The sequence below is a fragment of the Euprymna scolopes genome, chromosome 46 (assembly GCF_053919585.1).
Source record: "Euprymna scolopes isolate OS-2025 chromosome 46, ASM5391958v1, whole genome shotgun sequence".
Taxonomy (NCBI): domain Eukaryota; kingdom Metazoa; phylum Mollusca; class Cephalopoda; order Sepiida; family Sepiolidae; genus Euprymna; species Euprymna scolopes.
Genome location: NC_136527.1, coordinates 87,118,422 through 87,135,386, shown reverse-complemented (window position 1 = coordinate 87,135,386; position 16,965 = coordinate 87,118,422). Strand labels below are relative to the sequence as shown.

General features: G+C 34.5%; 1 protein-coding gene across 1 annotated transcript; it reads right to left on the bottom strand.

Annotated features, from left to right (window-relative positions):
- Nucleotides 1–407: 407 nt before the first annotated feature.
- On the bottom strand, nucleotides 408–15,589 carry LOC145270869 (uncharacterized). The gene is made up of 2 exons (XM_080126425.1): nucleotides 14,824–15,589; nucleotides 408–1,448 (listed from the first exon to the last, which is right to left on the bottom strand). Exon 2 carries the CDS (start codon nucleotides 1,264–1,266, stop codon nucleotides 463–465), a length of 804 nt encoding a protein of 267 aa, XP_079982551.1. The 5' UTR covers nucleotides 1,267–1,448; nucleotides 14,824–15,589; the 3' UTR covers nucleotides 408–462.
- Between the last annotated feature and the right edge of the window lie 1,376 nt (nucleotides 15,590–16,965).

Below are 16,965 nucleotides of genomic sequence, written 5' to 3'. Positions count from 1 at the left end.
GCGCGGACATCCCCTCCCCATCTTTAATTCTAGCTTTTCTTCATAAAAATCGAACATTTTGCTCGGTATCATAACAAATTGTTTTTTCGCTGTAAAAAAAAAAAAACCTACTTGATGAAATTAAGTGAAATTTTTTATTCAGAGAATTTCGTTCCATAACGGATACGTACAATTTAATTATTTTTCGATATTTTCATTTTTTAATGTGTTGATTAAACTGTACAAGTACCTTTTACTTCAAACTAGATAAAAAATGTGAAACCTTAGAGTACAGAACTACCCTCACTTCTTTTTGCTACCAAATCATGGCGACTTTTATACCTGAAGAAGGTCGAAGGTTACATCGGCCGAAACGTTGTGCAGATAAGATGTGAGAATGATTGTTCGATTAATCGAAACAAAATAAATAATATTTCAACATTATTGATAACAAGACAAAGTTACAAGATATTGTCAAATTTGTCACGGTTCAACAACTTCCTGGAGTTCCGCTGGACTTTCGATAATTTGAATAATCATTTCGCCATCCAAAACAGACGGCGCGGTCGGGTCGTTCACCTTACACTGATGTATGTCAAAAAGTTTCCGATTGTCAATAACAAAACCGCATTCCTGGCACATAAAAAACTGTTTCTCAACAAGTTCTTCGTAGTCGGCGTCTGCTGTTTGGATTGATATTTCTCTAACGTCTTGAATCGAGCCAAGATCAGCATCAGTCGACACGATCTGAGAGGTTTTCGCCGTCTCGATCTCAACATTGTGGGCCCGCATGTGTGACTTGAGCGTGAACTTATACTTGGTCGAATAGTTGCAATATGTGCACTTGTAAGGCGTGTCATAATTGTGCAACAGCATATGTGACGCCAGAGCCTGCGGGTCACTGAAATTTGTGCCGCACGTGTGACAAAGACTCGCGCTATTCTTTTTCAAATGTTTCCTCAAATGAGTTCTCAAATTACTGCGATCGTTTGTCGCAAAGTCACAAACATTGCAAGCGAACGGTTTTAATCCGGAATGTTTCAAAATGTGCACCTTCAGGTTTTTTTTCCACGCTGTCCGAAAATCACACAATTCACACTTGTAGCATCGTTCCCCCGTGTGGATCCGATTATGGTGTTCTAAGTCTCGTGGTGAACCAGTGCGGAAGTCGCAGTTCATACAGCATAACGGCTTTGCAGGGTTCCCGCTGCACTTGTGGCTTTCGATTTCCACTGCATTCTTAAAACCAAGCTGGCAGCTAGGACATCTGTGCGGACGTTGCACCATTCGGCACGCGAAATCCTGATGAAACTTGAGCGTCAATTGCGTAGCGAATGTCTTGAAGCAGTCTTTGCACTGATTCGTTTTCACTTCCTTCCCAGACGTGTGTAACTGCTTTTCATGGCGTTGCAGGTGATGCGCGTGGAAGAACGCAGCGGAACAGAAAGAACATTTATAATGGCGTTCGTCTACAAGAAATTGAAAACAAATTGATATTAAAATTGAAAACATAAATGGGTCAAAGTTCACCATTACGCCAACTGGAGACGTCTCAACATTTTGCAATAAATCAACAACTTTTAAAGGTTTTCGAGTATGCTGAACACAGATATCACCGGGAAAATTAGCGCAGACAAATAGTTTTCGAGATATAAATATCTGAATCGTGCAATGTAATTTCTAGTAGTTTGAATTGGCCGCCATCTTTGTTGTTTCAATGAAATGGGATAGTGAGCATGCGATATGTGTTGTTATGTTTAACGGTTATTCAACGCTATTTCTTTCGGGATAAACATCCCCCCACCTCCCAATGTTAAGAACGGCTTTTAGAATAACCCCCCTCCCCATGTTAATAACGGCTTTCGGAATAAACATCCCCCACACCTCCTGATGTTAATAACGGCTTTTGGAATAAACGCCCCCCCCCTTCTCCATGTTAAGAATGGCTTTCGGAATAAACATCTCCCACTTCCCCATGTTAAGAATGGCTTTCGGAATAAACATACATCTCCCCATGTTAAGAATGGCTTTCGGAATAAACATACACCTCCACATGCTAAGAACGGCTCTCAGAATAAACATACACTTCTCCATGCTAAGAACGGCTTTCAGAATAAACATACACTTCCCCATGTTAAGAACGGCTTTCGGTATGACACCCCCCCCACCCACTTCCCCATGTTAAGAACGGCTTTTGCAATAAACATCTCCCCACCTCCTCATGTTAAGAACGGCTTTCAGAATTGCGTTGAGTCAACTACACAGATCATCCGCTCACTGCAGCGTGCGCACGCATGCTCAATATACCATTTCATGGAAACAACAAAGATGGCGGCCAAATAAAACTACTAGAAATTATGTAACAAAATACAGAATATTTATATCTCAAACTATTTGACTGCGCTAATTTTCCCTATGGTATTTGTTTTCAGCATACCAAGTCGTCATTTTTTTAAGAAATTATTGAGGCGTCTTCAGTTGGCATAACGGTGAACAGTGACCAAAAAATGGGTACAATGCTATAGTATGCAAGATACTTACAATTAATTAATATTAAGATTTATTAACTTTATATTATATATCTATAAAAGCGAAAGTGTCTGTGTGTCAGTTTGTGTATATTTTCCTACGCAATAACTCTGTCAATTTTCAGTCTACAGACTCGAAATTTGATATACAACGCACTGAGATTTGGGAAAATCTTTATAATTCGTTTTTGGCCAGAAATTTGGCTGTTAAGAGGTAAAAGTTCAACGATTTGACCTTTGAGAACTCTACCAAACTCTTCCGGCAATTTTGGGTCTAAACACTTCAAATTTTAGATATAGGTTCTTTGGACATGGATCTAACTTAATAACTTGATTTGATCCCAAAGCAGTAAATGTTAAGGGGTCATAATAGGGGTCAAAGTTTTAAAAAATTTGACCTCTGCGGTCTCTACCAAATTATTCAGACAATTTCTGGTCTAAACATTTGAAATTTTACATAAAAGGGTATTCAGAGATAGGGCAAGCTTTTTAATCGGTTTGGGTCGAAAATTTGAGCTATAAATATATGTATGTATGTTTGCGTGTCTGCCTGAAACTTTTGACAGAGGCAACGGATTTTCACAAGATCTATATTGTTTTGAAGCTTGACCCTTCAGACGACAAATACCGAAAAATTGGTTAAAACATTAATTTCTTCACCCTCAACTGGGTGCTTTTCAGCAGGGAGGTGTCGCCTTTTTTTGAAAGTCATCCCCTCTTTTCGATTATCTAGCCTTAATTTAAACCTATGCCACTTCTGGTTTGCCGGTGGTCATAACAGCAAAGACATCACGTTTTTTTGCTGTTCTTTTCCTCCATCGCGGTACAGGTTCGAGCCTGCCTTCCTACTACAAACTTTTTTTTTTTTTTGCTCAACACACACCTCCAAACACCCGGGCAACGCCGGGCACCCATGCTAGTATTATATATACTATATATTACATAGTGGCATTTGTCTACAAGAAATTGAATAGAATGATATTAATTATATACGTTCTTTAAAAATTTGGTTATTAATTAAATAATAAATTAAATACTTTATATTAACATTTATTTACTTTATTATTGCATTTACTGGATGGAATTCGTTTACAAGAAATTGAAAACCAATTGATACAAATTAAATACTTTTTATAAACATTTATTAATTAATTAAACAATAGTTTAAACAAATGAAGCATGGTTCCACATGAGTGCACAGTAGACGAGGCATAAAAAAAAATTACTAAGTTCAGCATCCCCCCCCCCCCACTGAGCCCTAAAAGTCCCCCGGGGAACGTCAAATCCTGGTGAAAATGTACAAACGGTGCAGTTTTAGGCCTTAACATATTTAAATTTGAGTTCTGCACCCTGCGAAAAAAGAAATGACTAAGTCCATCATTTGCCTTCCCCCCCTTCCCCCTGTTCAGCCCCAAAAGTCGCCAAGGTCTTAACATATTTAAATTTGGGTTCCGCACCATGCAAAACTGCTAAATAAACTATTTACTAAACATACACAGAAAATTTTGACATAGACAGAAAATTTTGGACAAACATGGTAAAATAGTCCCCAAAAAAACTATTCGCAACCAGATTTTCAAAGATACTATGGATTGAGTTGGGCAGCAACATGTCTGATCATATTACACTTGAATTTCTGCATGTCAGTACAATCAGGAAAGCAGGGGCCTGGAAGGAAATTCCAAAGTGCAGCAGTCCGAGGGAAAAAGCTATTTGAGTAGAATGTTTTTTTTTTTTGTTTTTTTTACTCATGTTCACCCCTTACAAAGCATATCGCCACTTTGACGTAAGGGGCTACTATTTGGGGCCATGTCTAGGAAAGATTAACAAGATATTTGTTTGTTACAGTTAAACTTCTGCATATCAGTACAGCCAGGACAGCAGGCAGCAGGAAGGGAATTCCAAAGTCTAACTGTTCGAGGGAAGAAATTATTAGAATAGAAAGCTTTTCTGGCATTTAGGGATAACAACAGTGAAGGGGTGAGATCTTATTGCTAAGCGGGTTTTCGTGGATATGTACGTCGAGGGGATACAAGTGAAACGAGTTCATTAGAACACATTCCATTAAAATATTTGTAAAACAGGCACAGTGATGCAACATTGTGGCGATGGGACAGGGGTTGGAGCTTAGTTGACAAAGTGGGACCGATTATATCGAAAACTCTTTTTTGGACCCTATACAAGAGGGAGATGCTAATGGTAGATGCACCAGCCCAGATGTGGCAACAATACTCCATGCATGGGTGGATGATGGCCTTTTAAAGGTGCAGGATACTCTCAGGTGCGAGTAGTTTTCTAGCTCGATAAAGGGAACCCACCTTTTTTGCAGCAGCCTTTGCAATGTCTTCTATGTATTTGTTCCAGTTCATATTGCCCACAAATGTTAGGCTGAGGAGTTTGAATGTAGAATTATCAGGTAGGGTACTATTTGTCATAAATATAGGGGTTGGAGAGGCGTCTTGTAATTGTTAAATGAGAGCAGCTTAGTTGTACTAGCTGCATTATACTATATATTAAATGTTGCCATCCATTTGCGGCCCCATTCTACTATAGTCTGGAGGTCATTTTCTAACGATTCGGACATTGTCTTAGATTTATGTACATCTGTTCGTTCCTCATGCTTATTATAGGGCATTGTATCATCAGCAAATATACCCATCTCAGATACAATATTATCAGGGAGGTCGTTTATGAATATCATGAATAATAATGCTCCAAGGATCAACCCTTGAGATACTTCCGCATTAATGTTATGCTGCTTGGATGTACGTCTGACAACCTGTATGCTTTTATTGTTTAAGAAGGATCTAATTTTATTTAGTATACGTCCAGTTATATCATACAATTTAATTTTCATTAGCAGCCCTTTATGCCAGACTTTTTCAAAGGCCTTGCATATATCAAGGGCTACAATCCTGGCTTCGTCCGCCTTATCCAGTACTCTTTTTTGGACCCTATACAAGAGGGAGAGACTAGTGGTAGATGCATCAGCCTAGAAGTGGCAACAATACTCCATGCATGGGCGAATGACGGCTTTGTACAGATACTGGATACTCTCAGGTGTGAGTAGTCTTCTAGCTCGATAGAGGGAACCGACATTCTTTGCAGCAGCCTTTGCAATGTCCTCAATGTATTTGTTCCAGTTCATATTATCCGCAGGGGAGGTGTCTTGTAATTGTTAAAGGAGAGCAGCTTTGTTTTACTAGCTTTGAATGTAACCATCCATTTGCGGCCGCATTCCACTACAATCTTTACAACATTTCTACAGTGAAGGGGTGGGATTTTGCTGCCTGTCAAGTTTGTAATGGGTATTGTCATTGAAGGGGTACTAGTGCTCGGAGTTCGTTTCTGTGATGGGAGAGAGGTTGGAGTTTAGTTGATAGTTCATATATATATATATATATATATATATATATATATATATATATATATATACATATAAGTAAATTCTTGGTACAGCAAAATGGAAGGAGAAATTTCAGAGGAAACATAATTTAATTTAAATACCAAAGAAAACAAAAAAAACGGGCAGGTGAAATTATTAAAATTTCCTTAAGGCCTTATTATAAATATAATAAAAACTACTATTGAACGTAAAATTGCTACATTTAATACTGTTAAACATATCGGTCCATCACGTTGTCTCATTTATTTAAAATTACCATGGTTAGGTCCTGTTGGCCTTCATATTGTTAAAAGGATTTCTTCTGCTACTCAACGTTGTTTTCCAGCTACTATGCTTAGAGTAGTTTACACAACTCGAACCTTTTTCTCTTCTTTTCGTAAAGATGTTTTGCCAACCATTCAAAAGAATTCTGTTGTTTATAAATTTGTTTGTCAGTGTGGAGCTGACTACGTTGGCAAAACATCCCAAAGATTGGAAATGAGAATATCCCAACACATCCCTCGGGATATTCGACTACACCAGGTTTCGAGAACATCCGGGCACTCCCAAGCTCATGAGTCCGCCATCGGCAATCACCTGATGAGTATAAATAGGTGTTCTGATCAATATTCCGATGGGTGGTTTTATGTTTTATACAGTGCGAGGTCGAACTATCATCTCAATATCATTGAGGCGTTAGTCATTAACAACTCTCGACCTAGCCTGTGTAGACAAAAGATTTTGAAACATCAGTTGGATATATTTATTGATTTAAAACCACCTGAACAATGAGATTTTTTTTTTCTCACTGTGCTTCTAACTAAAACCAAATTCCCTTCTTTCCTCATTCGATTCTTAGTTTTTAATTTATCATTCTGACGTTTCCTCTTAGAAGGTCAGACGATAAGGCGTTAAGGAAATTTTAATAATTTCACCTGCCCGTTTTTTTGTTTTCTTTGGTATTTAAATTAAATTATGTTTCCTCTGATATATATATATATATATATATATAAGAAATGAAAACTTTAAGTTGAAATTTACAATCAAATTTATTGCTCAACAGGATACTCCAAAAAACAATTTACAAAGTGCTTATTCTGCGGACTTTCAATTCAAAGAAAGTGTTGTATTAGAGATAGGGGTGTTATGTCTGTGTGTGGTTGTATGCGCGCACGTGTGTGTGTTTTAATGCGTCGGGTCTGATTTATGTGTGGGTGTGTGTATGTGTATGGGTGTGCATGCGAGTGTACCTTGCATTTCATGTTTTTGTGTGATGGTATTAGGTTCTGTTCAGTTCAGGAGTGAATTTGGTGATGAAGTTTTTTTCCTGTGTAAGTAAATAAAAATAATTGTCTGTTTGGAAGATTGGCATTATTTTGAAGCTGTTTCCACTGCATGTGTGTACGTGTTTTGAAACATAGAGGTGTCTGTTATCTGCAATTTTGATGTTGCTCTTATTGAAAGTCCGCAGAATAAGCACTTTGACAATTGTTTTTTGGAGTATCCTGTCGAGCAATAGATTTGATTGTAAATTTCAACTTTTTTAGTTTTTATTTCTTTTCTCTTATAATAAGCTCTACTCTCTATTATTTGTGTATTGAGCTTTTTTTATTTGGTTGGGATTAAAATATTTATGTATAAATACTTGTTTTTTTATATTAGATCAGGTATTAGGTAAAATAGGTAAACATTGCATCTCCTTTGATTTCACTATATACATAATATTATATATATATATATATATATATATATATACACACACATAATATATACATTGTATATATATATATATATATATATATATATACACTTGTTTATTGTTATATAAACATGGTCACATCCTGCTGCTACAAATAGCCACTTGATGATATCTGTTGTTTGATTGAAACAAGTGGCTATTTGTAGCAGCAGGATGTGACCATGTTTATATAACAATAAACAAGTATTATCAGCTCTTTTTATTGAGCACTATCTAACAACCTCGTTGAATTCATTAGTCCATTACTTTTGAATAAAAAAAAACCCGAGTATATATATATATATATATATATATATATAGACTTATATGTAATATACTGAGTTCGTGTAATTCAGTACATTTTCATATACCAATAGGTTTTAAGCCAAAAATGGTTGACTTAAGGAGTAAACTACAAAATTATCACATTTCATAACTGAGCATTAATATTGACATGGAAACAATTGTAACGTAAAATGAAATACACTTTTTGTTGCCATCAACACCTTGTCTTGAAGTCTTGATTTTGCACACACAGTATATATATATATATATATATATATATATATATATATATATATATATATATATATATATATATATATATATATATATATATATTTATTTCTTAATCTATATATATAAAAATGTAACTCTCGGTTAGTTCGCAATTAATAGTCTAAAAAACCACTGGACGGATGGCTTCCACGTTTTGGTATAATATGTTTACTATATCAATGTGTGTTTTTATATATTTCTTTTTAATTATAACATTATACTTAATTTTTCTATGATAAATAGGTGTTTTTCTTTGTATCGAGAGGCCATTTTTTTTATTTAGGGACAATTATTTATTACCGCTTCCTGTCACGTGACCAGTGTTATAATTTAGCGGTTTTCCTGCTAGATCTGGAGATTTCGGTTGCAATCTAGCGGGGAATTCTAGAAAATTTGGAGATATTTAGCACCCACACACCCGCAATTTTATTAAAAATACTTTAAAACATAAAATAAACTCATTCATGTAAGTAAAAAAAAGTAGCATTTATTGCCTTTGGTAACAATTATTTATTGATTATTTGTTTTGTTTTTCACCTTTTTTCCACTAACCATTCTTAAATCTTGCTATAAAATCGATTTTTCCAAGTACATTTTAGGGGGTGGGGGCATTCCAACCTCCAAAGTAAAAAGCAAGAAACAACAGCAAAAAAAAAAAAAAGAAACTTATACCAATACAGTAGAATTTAATTATCTACCAACCTAAATACTTTTAACATGCTAAAACAAAGTTTTTTTGTTTTTTTATTTTTCTAATTTCAAAATATGTTGCACCATTATTGTGATGTTTAATTTGCAGTATATTTCAATTTAACTTTTATTATAAAAAGTTTGAGTTTATGATTTGTTTCCTGCAAAAAAAAAATACCCAAAAAAAACAGGCAACACTAGCTGATAAAATATGTAAGCCTTCTGGGGAGCTAACCGCTTCAATATAATTCCAGAAACATATAGTGAGAAAAAACGGAACATTTTATATATTGAGTATACTATATTTATAATTTTTTTATGGTTAAAAAGTTAAAATATGGAGTTTGGGGGGGGGGGTAGTGATTTTTGAAAATTTCAGACGATAAAAGTTAAAAATCTAGCGATTTTCTGGACATTTCTTTCTCCTGATCTCGCGTTTTTTTTTAAAATCTCAGTTGACAACATTGCATCACTAAAAAAACAAGAGGGGATGTAGGTATAGATAGGTGACAATCTTATAGACCAAAGCATCTCAGAGTGTATTCAATTGAAAAATTTCTAAGTCCAAACAAGAGGGGATGTAGGTATTGATAGATGGCAATCTTATAGACCAAGGCATCTCAGCGTGTATTCAAGTGAAAAATTTCTAACTCCAAACAAGAGGGGATGTAGGTATAGATAGGTGACAATCTTATAGACCAAGGCATCTCAGCGTGTATTCAATTGAAAAATTTCTAAGTCCAAACAAGAGGGGATGTAGGTATAGATAGGTGACAATCTTATAGACCAAAGCATCTCAGAGTGTATTCAATTGAAAAATTTCTAAGTCCAAACAAGAGGGGATGTAGGTATAGATAGGTGACAATCTTATAGACCAAGGCATCTCAGAGTGTATTCAAGTGAAAAATTTCTAAGTCCAAACAAGAGGGGATGTAGGTATAGATAGGTGACAATCTTATAGACCAAAGCATCTCAGAGTGTATTCAATTGAAAAATTTCTAAGTCCAAACAAGAGGGGATGTAGGTATAGATAGGTGAATATCTTATAGACCAAAGCATCTCAGAGTGTATTCAAGTGAAAAATTTCTAAGTCCAAACAAGAGGGGATGTAGGTATAGATAGGTGACAATCTTATAGACCAAAGCATCTCAGCGTGTATTCAAGTGAAAAATTTCTAACTCCAAACAAGAGGGGATGTAGGTATAGATAGGTGACAATCTTATAGACCAAGGCATCTCAGCGTGTATTCAATTGAAAAATTTCTAAGTCCAAACAAGAGGGGATGTAGGTATAGATAGGTGACAATCTTATAGACCAAGGCATCTCAGCGTGTAATCAATTGAAAAATTTCTAAGTCCAAACAAGAGGGGATGTAGGTATAGATAGGTGACAATCTTATAGACCAAAGCATCTCAGAGTGTATTCAATTGAAAAATTTCTAAGTCCAAACAAGAGGGGATGTAGGCATTGATAGATGGCAATCTTATAGACCAAGGCATCTCAGCGTGTATTCAAGTGAAAAATTTCTAAGTCCAAACAAGAGGGGATGTAGGTATAGATAGGTGACAATCTTATAGACCAAAGCATCTCAGAGTGTATTCAATTGAAAAATTTCTAAGTCCAAACAAGAGGGGATGTAGGTATTGATAGATGGCAATCTTATAGACCAAGGCATCTCAGCGTGTATTCAATTGAAAAATTTCTAACTCCAAACAAGAGGGGATGTAGGTATAGATAGGTGAATATCTTATAGACCAAAGCATCTCAGAGTGTATTCAAGTGAAAAATTTCTAAGTCCAAACAAGAGGGGATGTAGGTATAGATAGGTGACAATCTTATAGACCAAAGCATCTCAGAGTGTATTCAATTGAAAAATTTCTAAGTCCAAACAAGAGGGGATGTAGGTATAGATAGGTGACAATCTTATAGACCAAAGCATCTCAGAGTGTATTCAAGTGAAAAATTTCTAAGTCCAAACAAGAGGGGATGTAGGTATAGATAGGTGACAATCTTATAGACCAAAGCATCTCAGAGTGTATTCAATTGAAAAATTTCTAAGTCCAAACAAGAGGGGATGTAGGTATAGATAGGTGAATATCTTATAGACCAAAGCATCTCAGAGTGTATTCAAGTGAAAAATTTCTAAGTCCAAACAAGAGGGGATGTAGGTATAGATAGGTGACAATCTTATAGACCAAAGCATCTCAGCGTGTATTCAAGTGAAAAATTTCTAACTCCAAACAAGAGGGGATGTAGGTATAGATAGGTGACAATCTTATAGACCAAGGCATCTCAGCGTGTATTCAATTGAAAAATTTCTAAGTCCAAACAAGAGGGGATGTAGGTATAGATAGGTGACAATCTTATAGACCAAAGCATCTCAGAGTGTATTCAATTGAAAAATTTCTAAGTCCAAACAAGAGGGGATGTAGGTATAGATAGGTGAATATCTTATAGACCAAAGCATCTCAGAGTGTATTCAAGTGAAAAATTTCTAAGTCCAAACAAGAGGGGATGTAGGTATAGATAGGTGACAATCTTATAGACCAAAGCATCTCAGAGTGTATTCAATTGAAAAATTTCTAAGTCCAAACAAGAGGGGATGTAGGTATAGATAGGTGACAATCTTATAGACCAAGGCATCTCAGAGTGTATTCAAGTGAAAAATTTCTAAGTCCAAACAAGAGGGGATGTAGGCATTGATAGATGGCAATCTTATAGACCAAGGCATCTCAGCGTGTATTCAAGTGAAAATTTTCCAAGTCGAAACAACAGGGGATGTAGGTATAGATAGGTGACAATCTTATAGACCAAGGCATCTCAGCGTGTATTCAAGTGAAAAATTTCTAAGTCCAAACAAGAGGGGATGTAGGTATTGATAGATGGCAATCTTATAGACCAAGGCATCTCAGCGTGTATTCAATTGAAAAATTTCTAACTCCAAACAAGAGGGGATGTAGGTATTGATAGGTGACAATCTTATAGACCAAGGCATCTCAGCGTGTATTCAATTGCAAAATTTCTAAGTCCAAACAAGAGGGGATGTAGGTATAGATAGGTGACAATCTTATAGACCAAAGCATCTCAGAGTGTATTCAATTGAAAAAATTCAAAGTCCAAACAAGAGGGGATGTAGGTATAGATAGGTGACAATCTTATAGACCAAGGCATCTCAGAGTGTATTCAAGTGAAAAATTTCTAAGTCCAAACAAGAGGGGATGTAGGTATAGATAGGTGACAATCTTATAGACCAAAGCATCTCAGAGTGTATTCAAGTGAAAAATTTCTAAGTCCAAACAAGAGGGGATGTAGGTATAGATAGGTGACAATCTTATAGACCAAAGCATCTCAGAGTGTATTCAATTGAAAAATTTCTAAGTCCAAACAAGAGGGGATGTAGGTATAGATAGGTGAATATCTTATAGACCAAAGCATCTCAGAGTGTATTCAAGTGAAAAATTTCTAAGTCCAAACAAGAGGGGATGTAGGTATAGATAGGTGACAATCTTATAGACCAAAGCATCTCAGCGTGTATTCAAGTGAAAAATTTCTAACTCCAAACAAGAGGGGATGTAGGCATTGATAGATGGCAATCTTATAGACCAAGGCATCTCAGCGTGTATTCAAGTGAAAAATTTCTAAGTCCAAACAAGAGGGGATGTAGGTATTGATAGATGGCAATCTTATAGACCAAGGCATCTCAGCGTGTATTCAATTGAAAAATTTCTAACTCCAAACAAGAGGGGATGTAGGTATAGATAGGTGACAATCTTATAGACCAAGGCATCTCAGCGTGTATTCAATTGAAAAATTTCTAAGTCCAAACAAGAGGGGATGTAGGTATAGATAGGTGACAATCTTATAGACCAAAGCATCTCAGAGTGTATTCAATTGAAAAATTTCTAAGTCCAAACAAGAGGGGATGTAGGTATAGATAGGTGACAATCTTATAGACCAAAGCATCTCAGAGTGTATTCAAGTGAAAAATTTCTAAGTCCAAACAAGAGGGGATGTAGGTATAGATAGGTGACAATCTTATAGACCAAAGCATCTCAGAGTGTATTCAATTGAAAAAGTTCTAAGTCCAAACAAGAGGGGATGTAGGTATAGATAGGTGAATATCTTATAGACCAAAGCATCTCAGAGTGTATTCAAGTGAAAAATTTCTAAGTCCAAACAAGAGGGGATGTAGGTATAGATAGGTCACAATCTTATAGACCAAAGCATCTCAGCGTGTATTCAAGTGAAAAATTTCTAAGTCCAAACAAAGGGGATGTAGGTATTGATAGGTTACAATCTTATAGACCAAGGCATCTCAGCGTGTATTCAAGTGAAAAATTTCTAAGTCCAAACAAGAGGGGATGTAGGTATTGATAGATGGCAATCTTATAGACCAAGGCATCTCAGCGTGTATTCAATTGAAAAATTTCTAACTCCAAACAAGAGGGGATGTAGGTATAGATAGGTGACAATCTTATAGACCAAGGCATCTCAGCGTGTATTCAATTGAAAAATTTCTAAGTCCAAACAAGAGGGGATGTAGGTATAGATAGGTGACAATCTTATAGACCAAAGCATCTCAGAGTGTATTCAATTGAAAAATTTCTAAGTCCAAACAAGAGGGGATGTAGGTATAGATAGGTGACAATCTTATAGACCAAAGCATCTCAGAGTGTATTCAAGTGAAAAATTTCTAAGTCCAAACAAGAGGGGATGTAGGTATAGATAGGTGAATATCTTATAGACCAAAGCATCTCAGAGTGTATTCAATTGAAAAAGTTCTAAGTCCAAACAAGAGGGGATGTAGGTATAGATAGGTGAATATCTTATAGACCAAAGCATCTCAGAGTGTATTCAAGTGAAAAATTTCTAAGTCCAAACAAGAGGGGATGTAGGTATAGATAGGTCACAATCTTATAGACCAAAGCATCTCAGCGTGTATTCAAGTGAAAAATTTCTAAGTCCAAACAAAGGGGATGTAGGTATTGATAGGTTACAATCTTATAGACCAAGGCATCTCAGCGTGTATTCAAGTGAAAAATTTCTAAGTCGAAACAAAGGGGATGTAGGTATAGATAGGTGACAATCTTATAGACCAAGGCATCTCGGCGTGTATTCAATTTAAAATTTCTAAGTCCAAACAAGAGGGGATGTAGGTATAGGTAGATGAAAATCTTATAGACCAAGGCAAGTCAACGTGTATTCAAATGAAAATTTCTAAGTCCTTACAGGGGCGGACGTTGGTATAGGTAGATGAGGAGCTACTAGACCAACACATGTCCACGAGTATTCAATTTAAATTTCTAAGTTCAAAACAGTGTAAATAAGTGTCTGGAAGTGCCCGATCGACGCCTACTGCCATGTTGGGTGCATGTAGGCGTAGCAAAATGCCTTCTAATCTGCTAGGCACATCGGGACTTAGTTTATTTTCTGTCCTTTCTCTGCACCGTGTAGGTTGGCGTCTGGATGTGCCTCATCGATGCCTTGGCATATAAACGTGTAATCAAGTTAAAACTTCTAACTTCAAAACGGGAGTTAGGTACCGGTAAATGAGAAGCTTATCAATCTAGACATGTTGAAATTTATAAGTTCACACATAGTGGATAGCAAGGCGAGGAATAGGGATATAGAATAAGAAAAGAGAGATAGACAGATCTAGATAAATACAGAGGTATAAAGAGATACAGGCAAGGGAGATACATTTCATGATTCAACTTATATGCTAATAAGAAATAGTTGGTATATCAGGAACACAAGCATTGTATTTACTAGTTAATTTTACATCAGAATACACTTGTAGATTTTATGTAGCTTTTTTTCTATAGGGAACATGCAAATAGCACACATAACATCTAGACATATAAATATATACATAAAACAATTACAGTTATGAGATATATCTGAACTAATCCAAAAAGACAATAATGATGAATATCATCACTTACCTTGGAAAATTATCCAGGCTGTATGCCTACTCACATTCCATCAAACACCAGAAAATCATGAGCAATTGCTTGGTTGATTTTTTTTATTTTTTTTATTTTTATTTTTTTCATACACATTTGTAATTGTGTCTTGTTTTATCAAGTATTTTTGTAGTTAATCTGTGGTGTTGGGAGAGGTGTTAACATGAATCAATTTTGCTTAACATTTTTTATTATGTATATTTTTTCAGTTTACAGAGTCATTCCAGTACCAAGTCTGACACTGTAATTGCTTGAAAAGTATTGCATTGGGAAGGAATCTTTTTTTTTTTTTTTTTTTTTTTTTGAGGTGTGCAGGAATTTCAGTAGGGGATGTTTCTACTGATTTCAGATTCCAAGACAGCAAATTTGTATTTTATTGTTTGTGCATTCTTTTATCAAGTTTTTACAGATGTTTTTGTGTTATGAAAGTGAAAATGAATGAGTTGCAAAGACATTTACATTTTTGCATTCTTTTTTTAATTCTTCACCTTTTTTGTTTTAATGTCCCAAGAGTGAACCAAGACGGATGAGTCTTATTCAGCAGAGTCGAAAAAAACAGGTTACCTTTGATTGTCCTCAATGGATTTGTCCATAGTATAATGTGTCCAAGTTATTGCCCTAATAAAGTGAGAACCATACCCCAAAACTAATGCAGAACTCTACTTAATTAAATGAGCACTCTCAAAGACAATTTATCTAACATAATTTTGAAATATGTTTTATAAAGTTACCATAGAGCTCTCAAATATATTAGGCACTCAAATAGGAAATTTGTTTCAAATACTTGTCATATATATATATATATATATATATATATATATATATATATATATATATATATATTAAAAACTTACAGTATATCTATACTTACATATTGACATTTAGGTTTTCAAAACATACTGCAGAGCTCCTCATGTTTTCTGAATTTTATGCTTTCGTCTACTAATCTATTGAGCACTCTTAAGTATATTTGTGTAGCTGAATTGCCATACATGTTTTTGAAAGTGTATATTTAGCTCTACTAATGTATTGTACTCTGTCAAAATAAATTTATGCAGTTGAAATGCCATATCTGTTTCTCAAATGTTTTATTTAGCTCTACTAATATATTGAGCACTCTGGAAGTAGATTTGTCTAAAATAATTGCAAAAATGTTTCCAACTCTTACTACAAAGCTCTTTAAATGCATTGAGCACTCTTAAAGTAAAATCGTCTTGTATAATTAAACAAAGCAATTTTTAAACTTACTACACAGCTATATAAAACTATGGAGCACATGCAAGCATCATTGGTATATATATAGATCACATAATTATTAGAAGTTATTTTTTTACTTGAAATACATATATATATATATATATATATTCAAGGGAGACAATTTGTATATAGATGACATAATTAGAAGTTATTTTTTTAATTGAAATGCATATATATATATATATTTAATCTATATCTATATATATTCAAGGGAGACAATTTATATATACATCACATAATGATTAGAAGTTATTTTGTATATATATTCACGGGAGACAATTTGTATATAGATGACATAATAATCAGAAGTGATTTTTTTAAGGAAATATATATATATATATATATATATATATATATATATATATATACAAGGGAGACAATTTATATATAGATCACATAATTAATGGAAGTCTGTTTTAATTGAAGTAAATATATATATATATATATATATATATATATATATATATATATATATATATATATATATATATATTTTATTTCAATTCCATCAATGAGACATAGAGCAATAAAGTCATGTTATTTACATTTTGACTTAATAATAACCCTTTAAAATAGTGCTCAAAACTAGACAGAGCTGATATTATAAAACGTTTATTTTATTACAGGATAAATAAACATTAAGATTTAACTAGATTTATATAAGAGTGCTCAATAAGACATAGAGCAATAAGGACATTTTATTTAGATTTTTATTTAATAATTACACTTTAAATAGTGCTAAACAAAGGGAGACAATTTGTATATACATCACATAATTATTAGAAGTAATTTTTTATTGAAAATATATATATATATATATATGTATATATTCAATGAGACAATTAGTATACAGATCACATAATT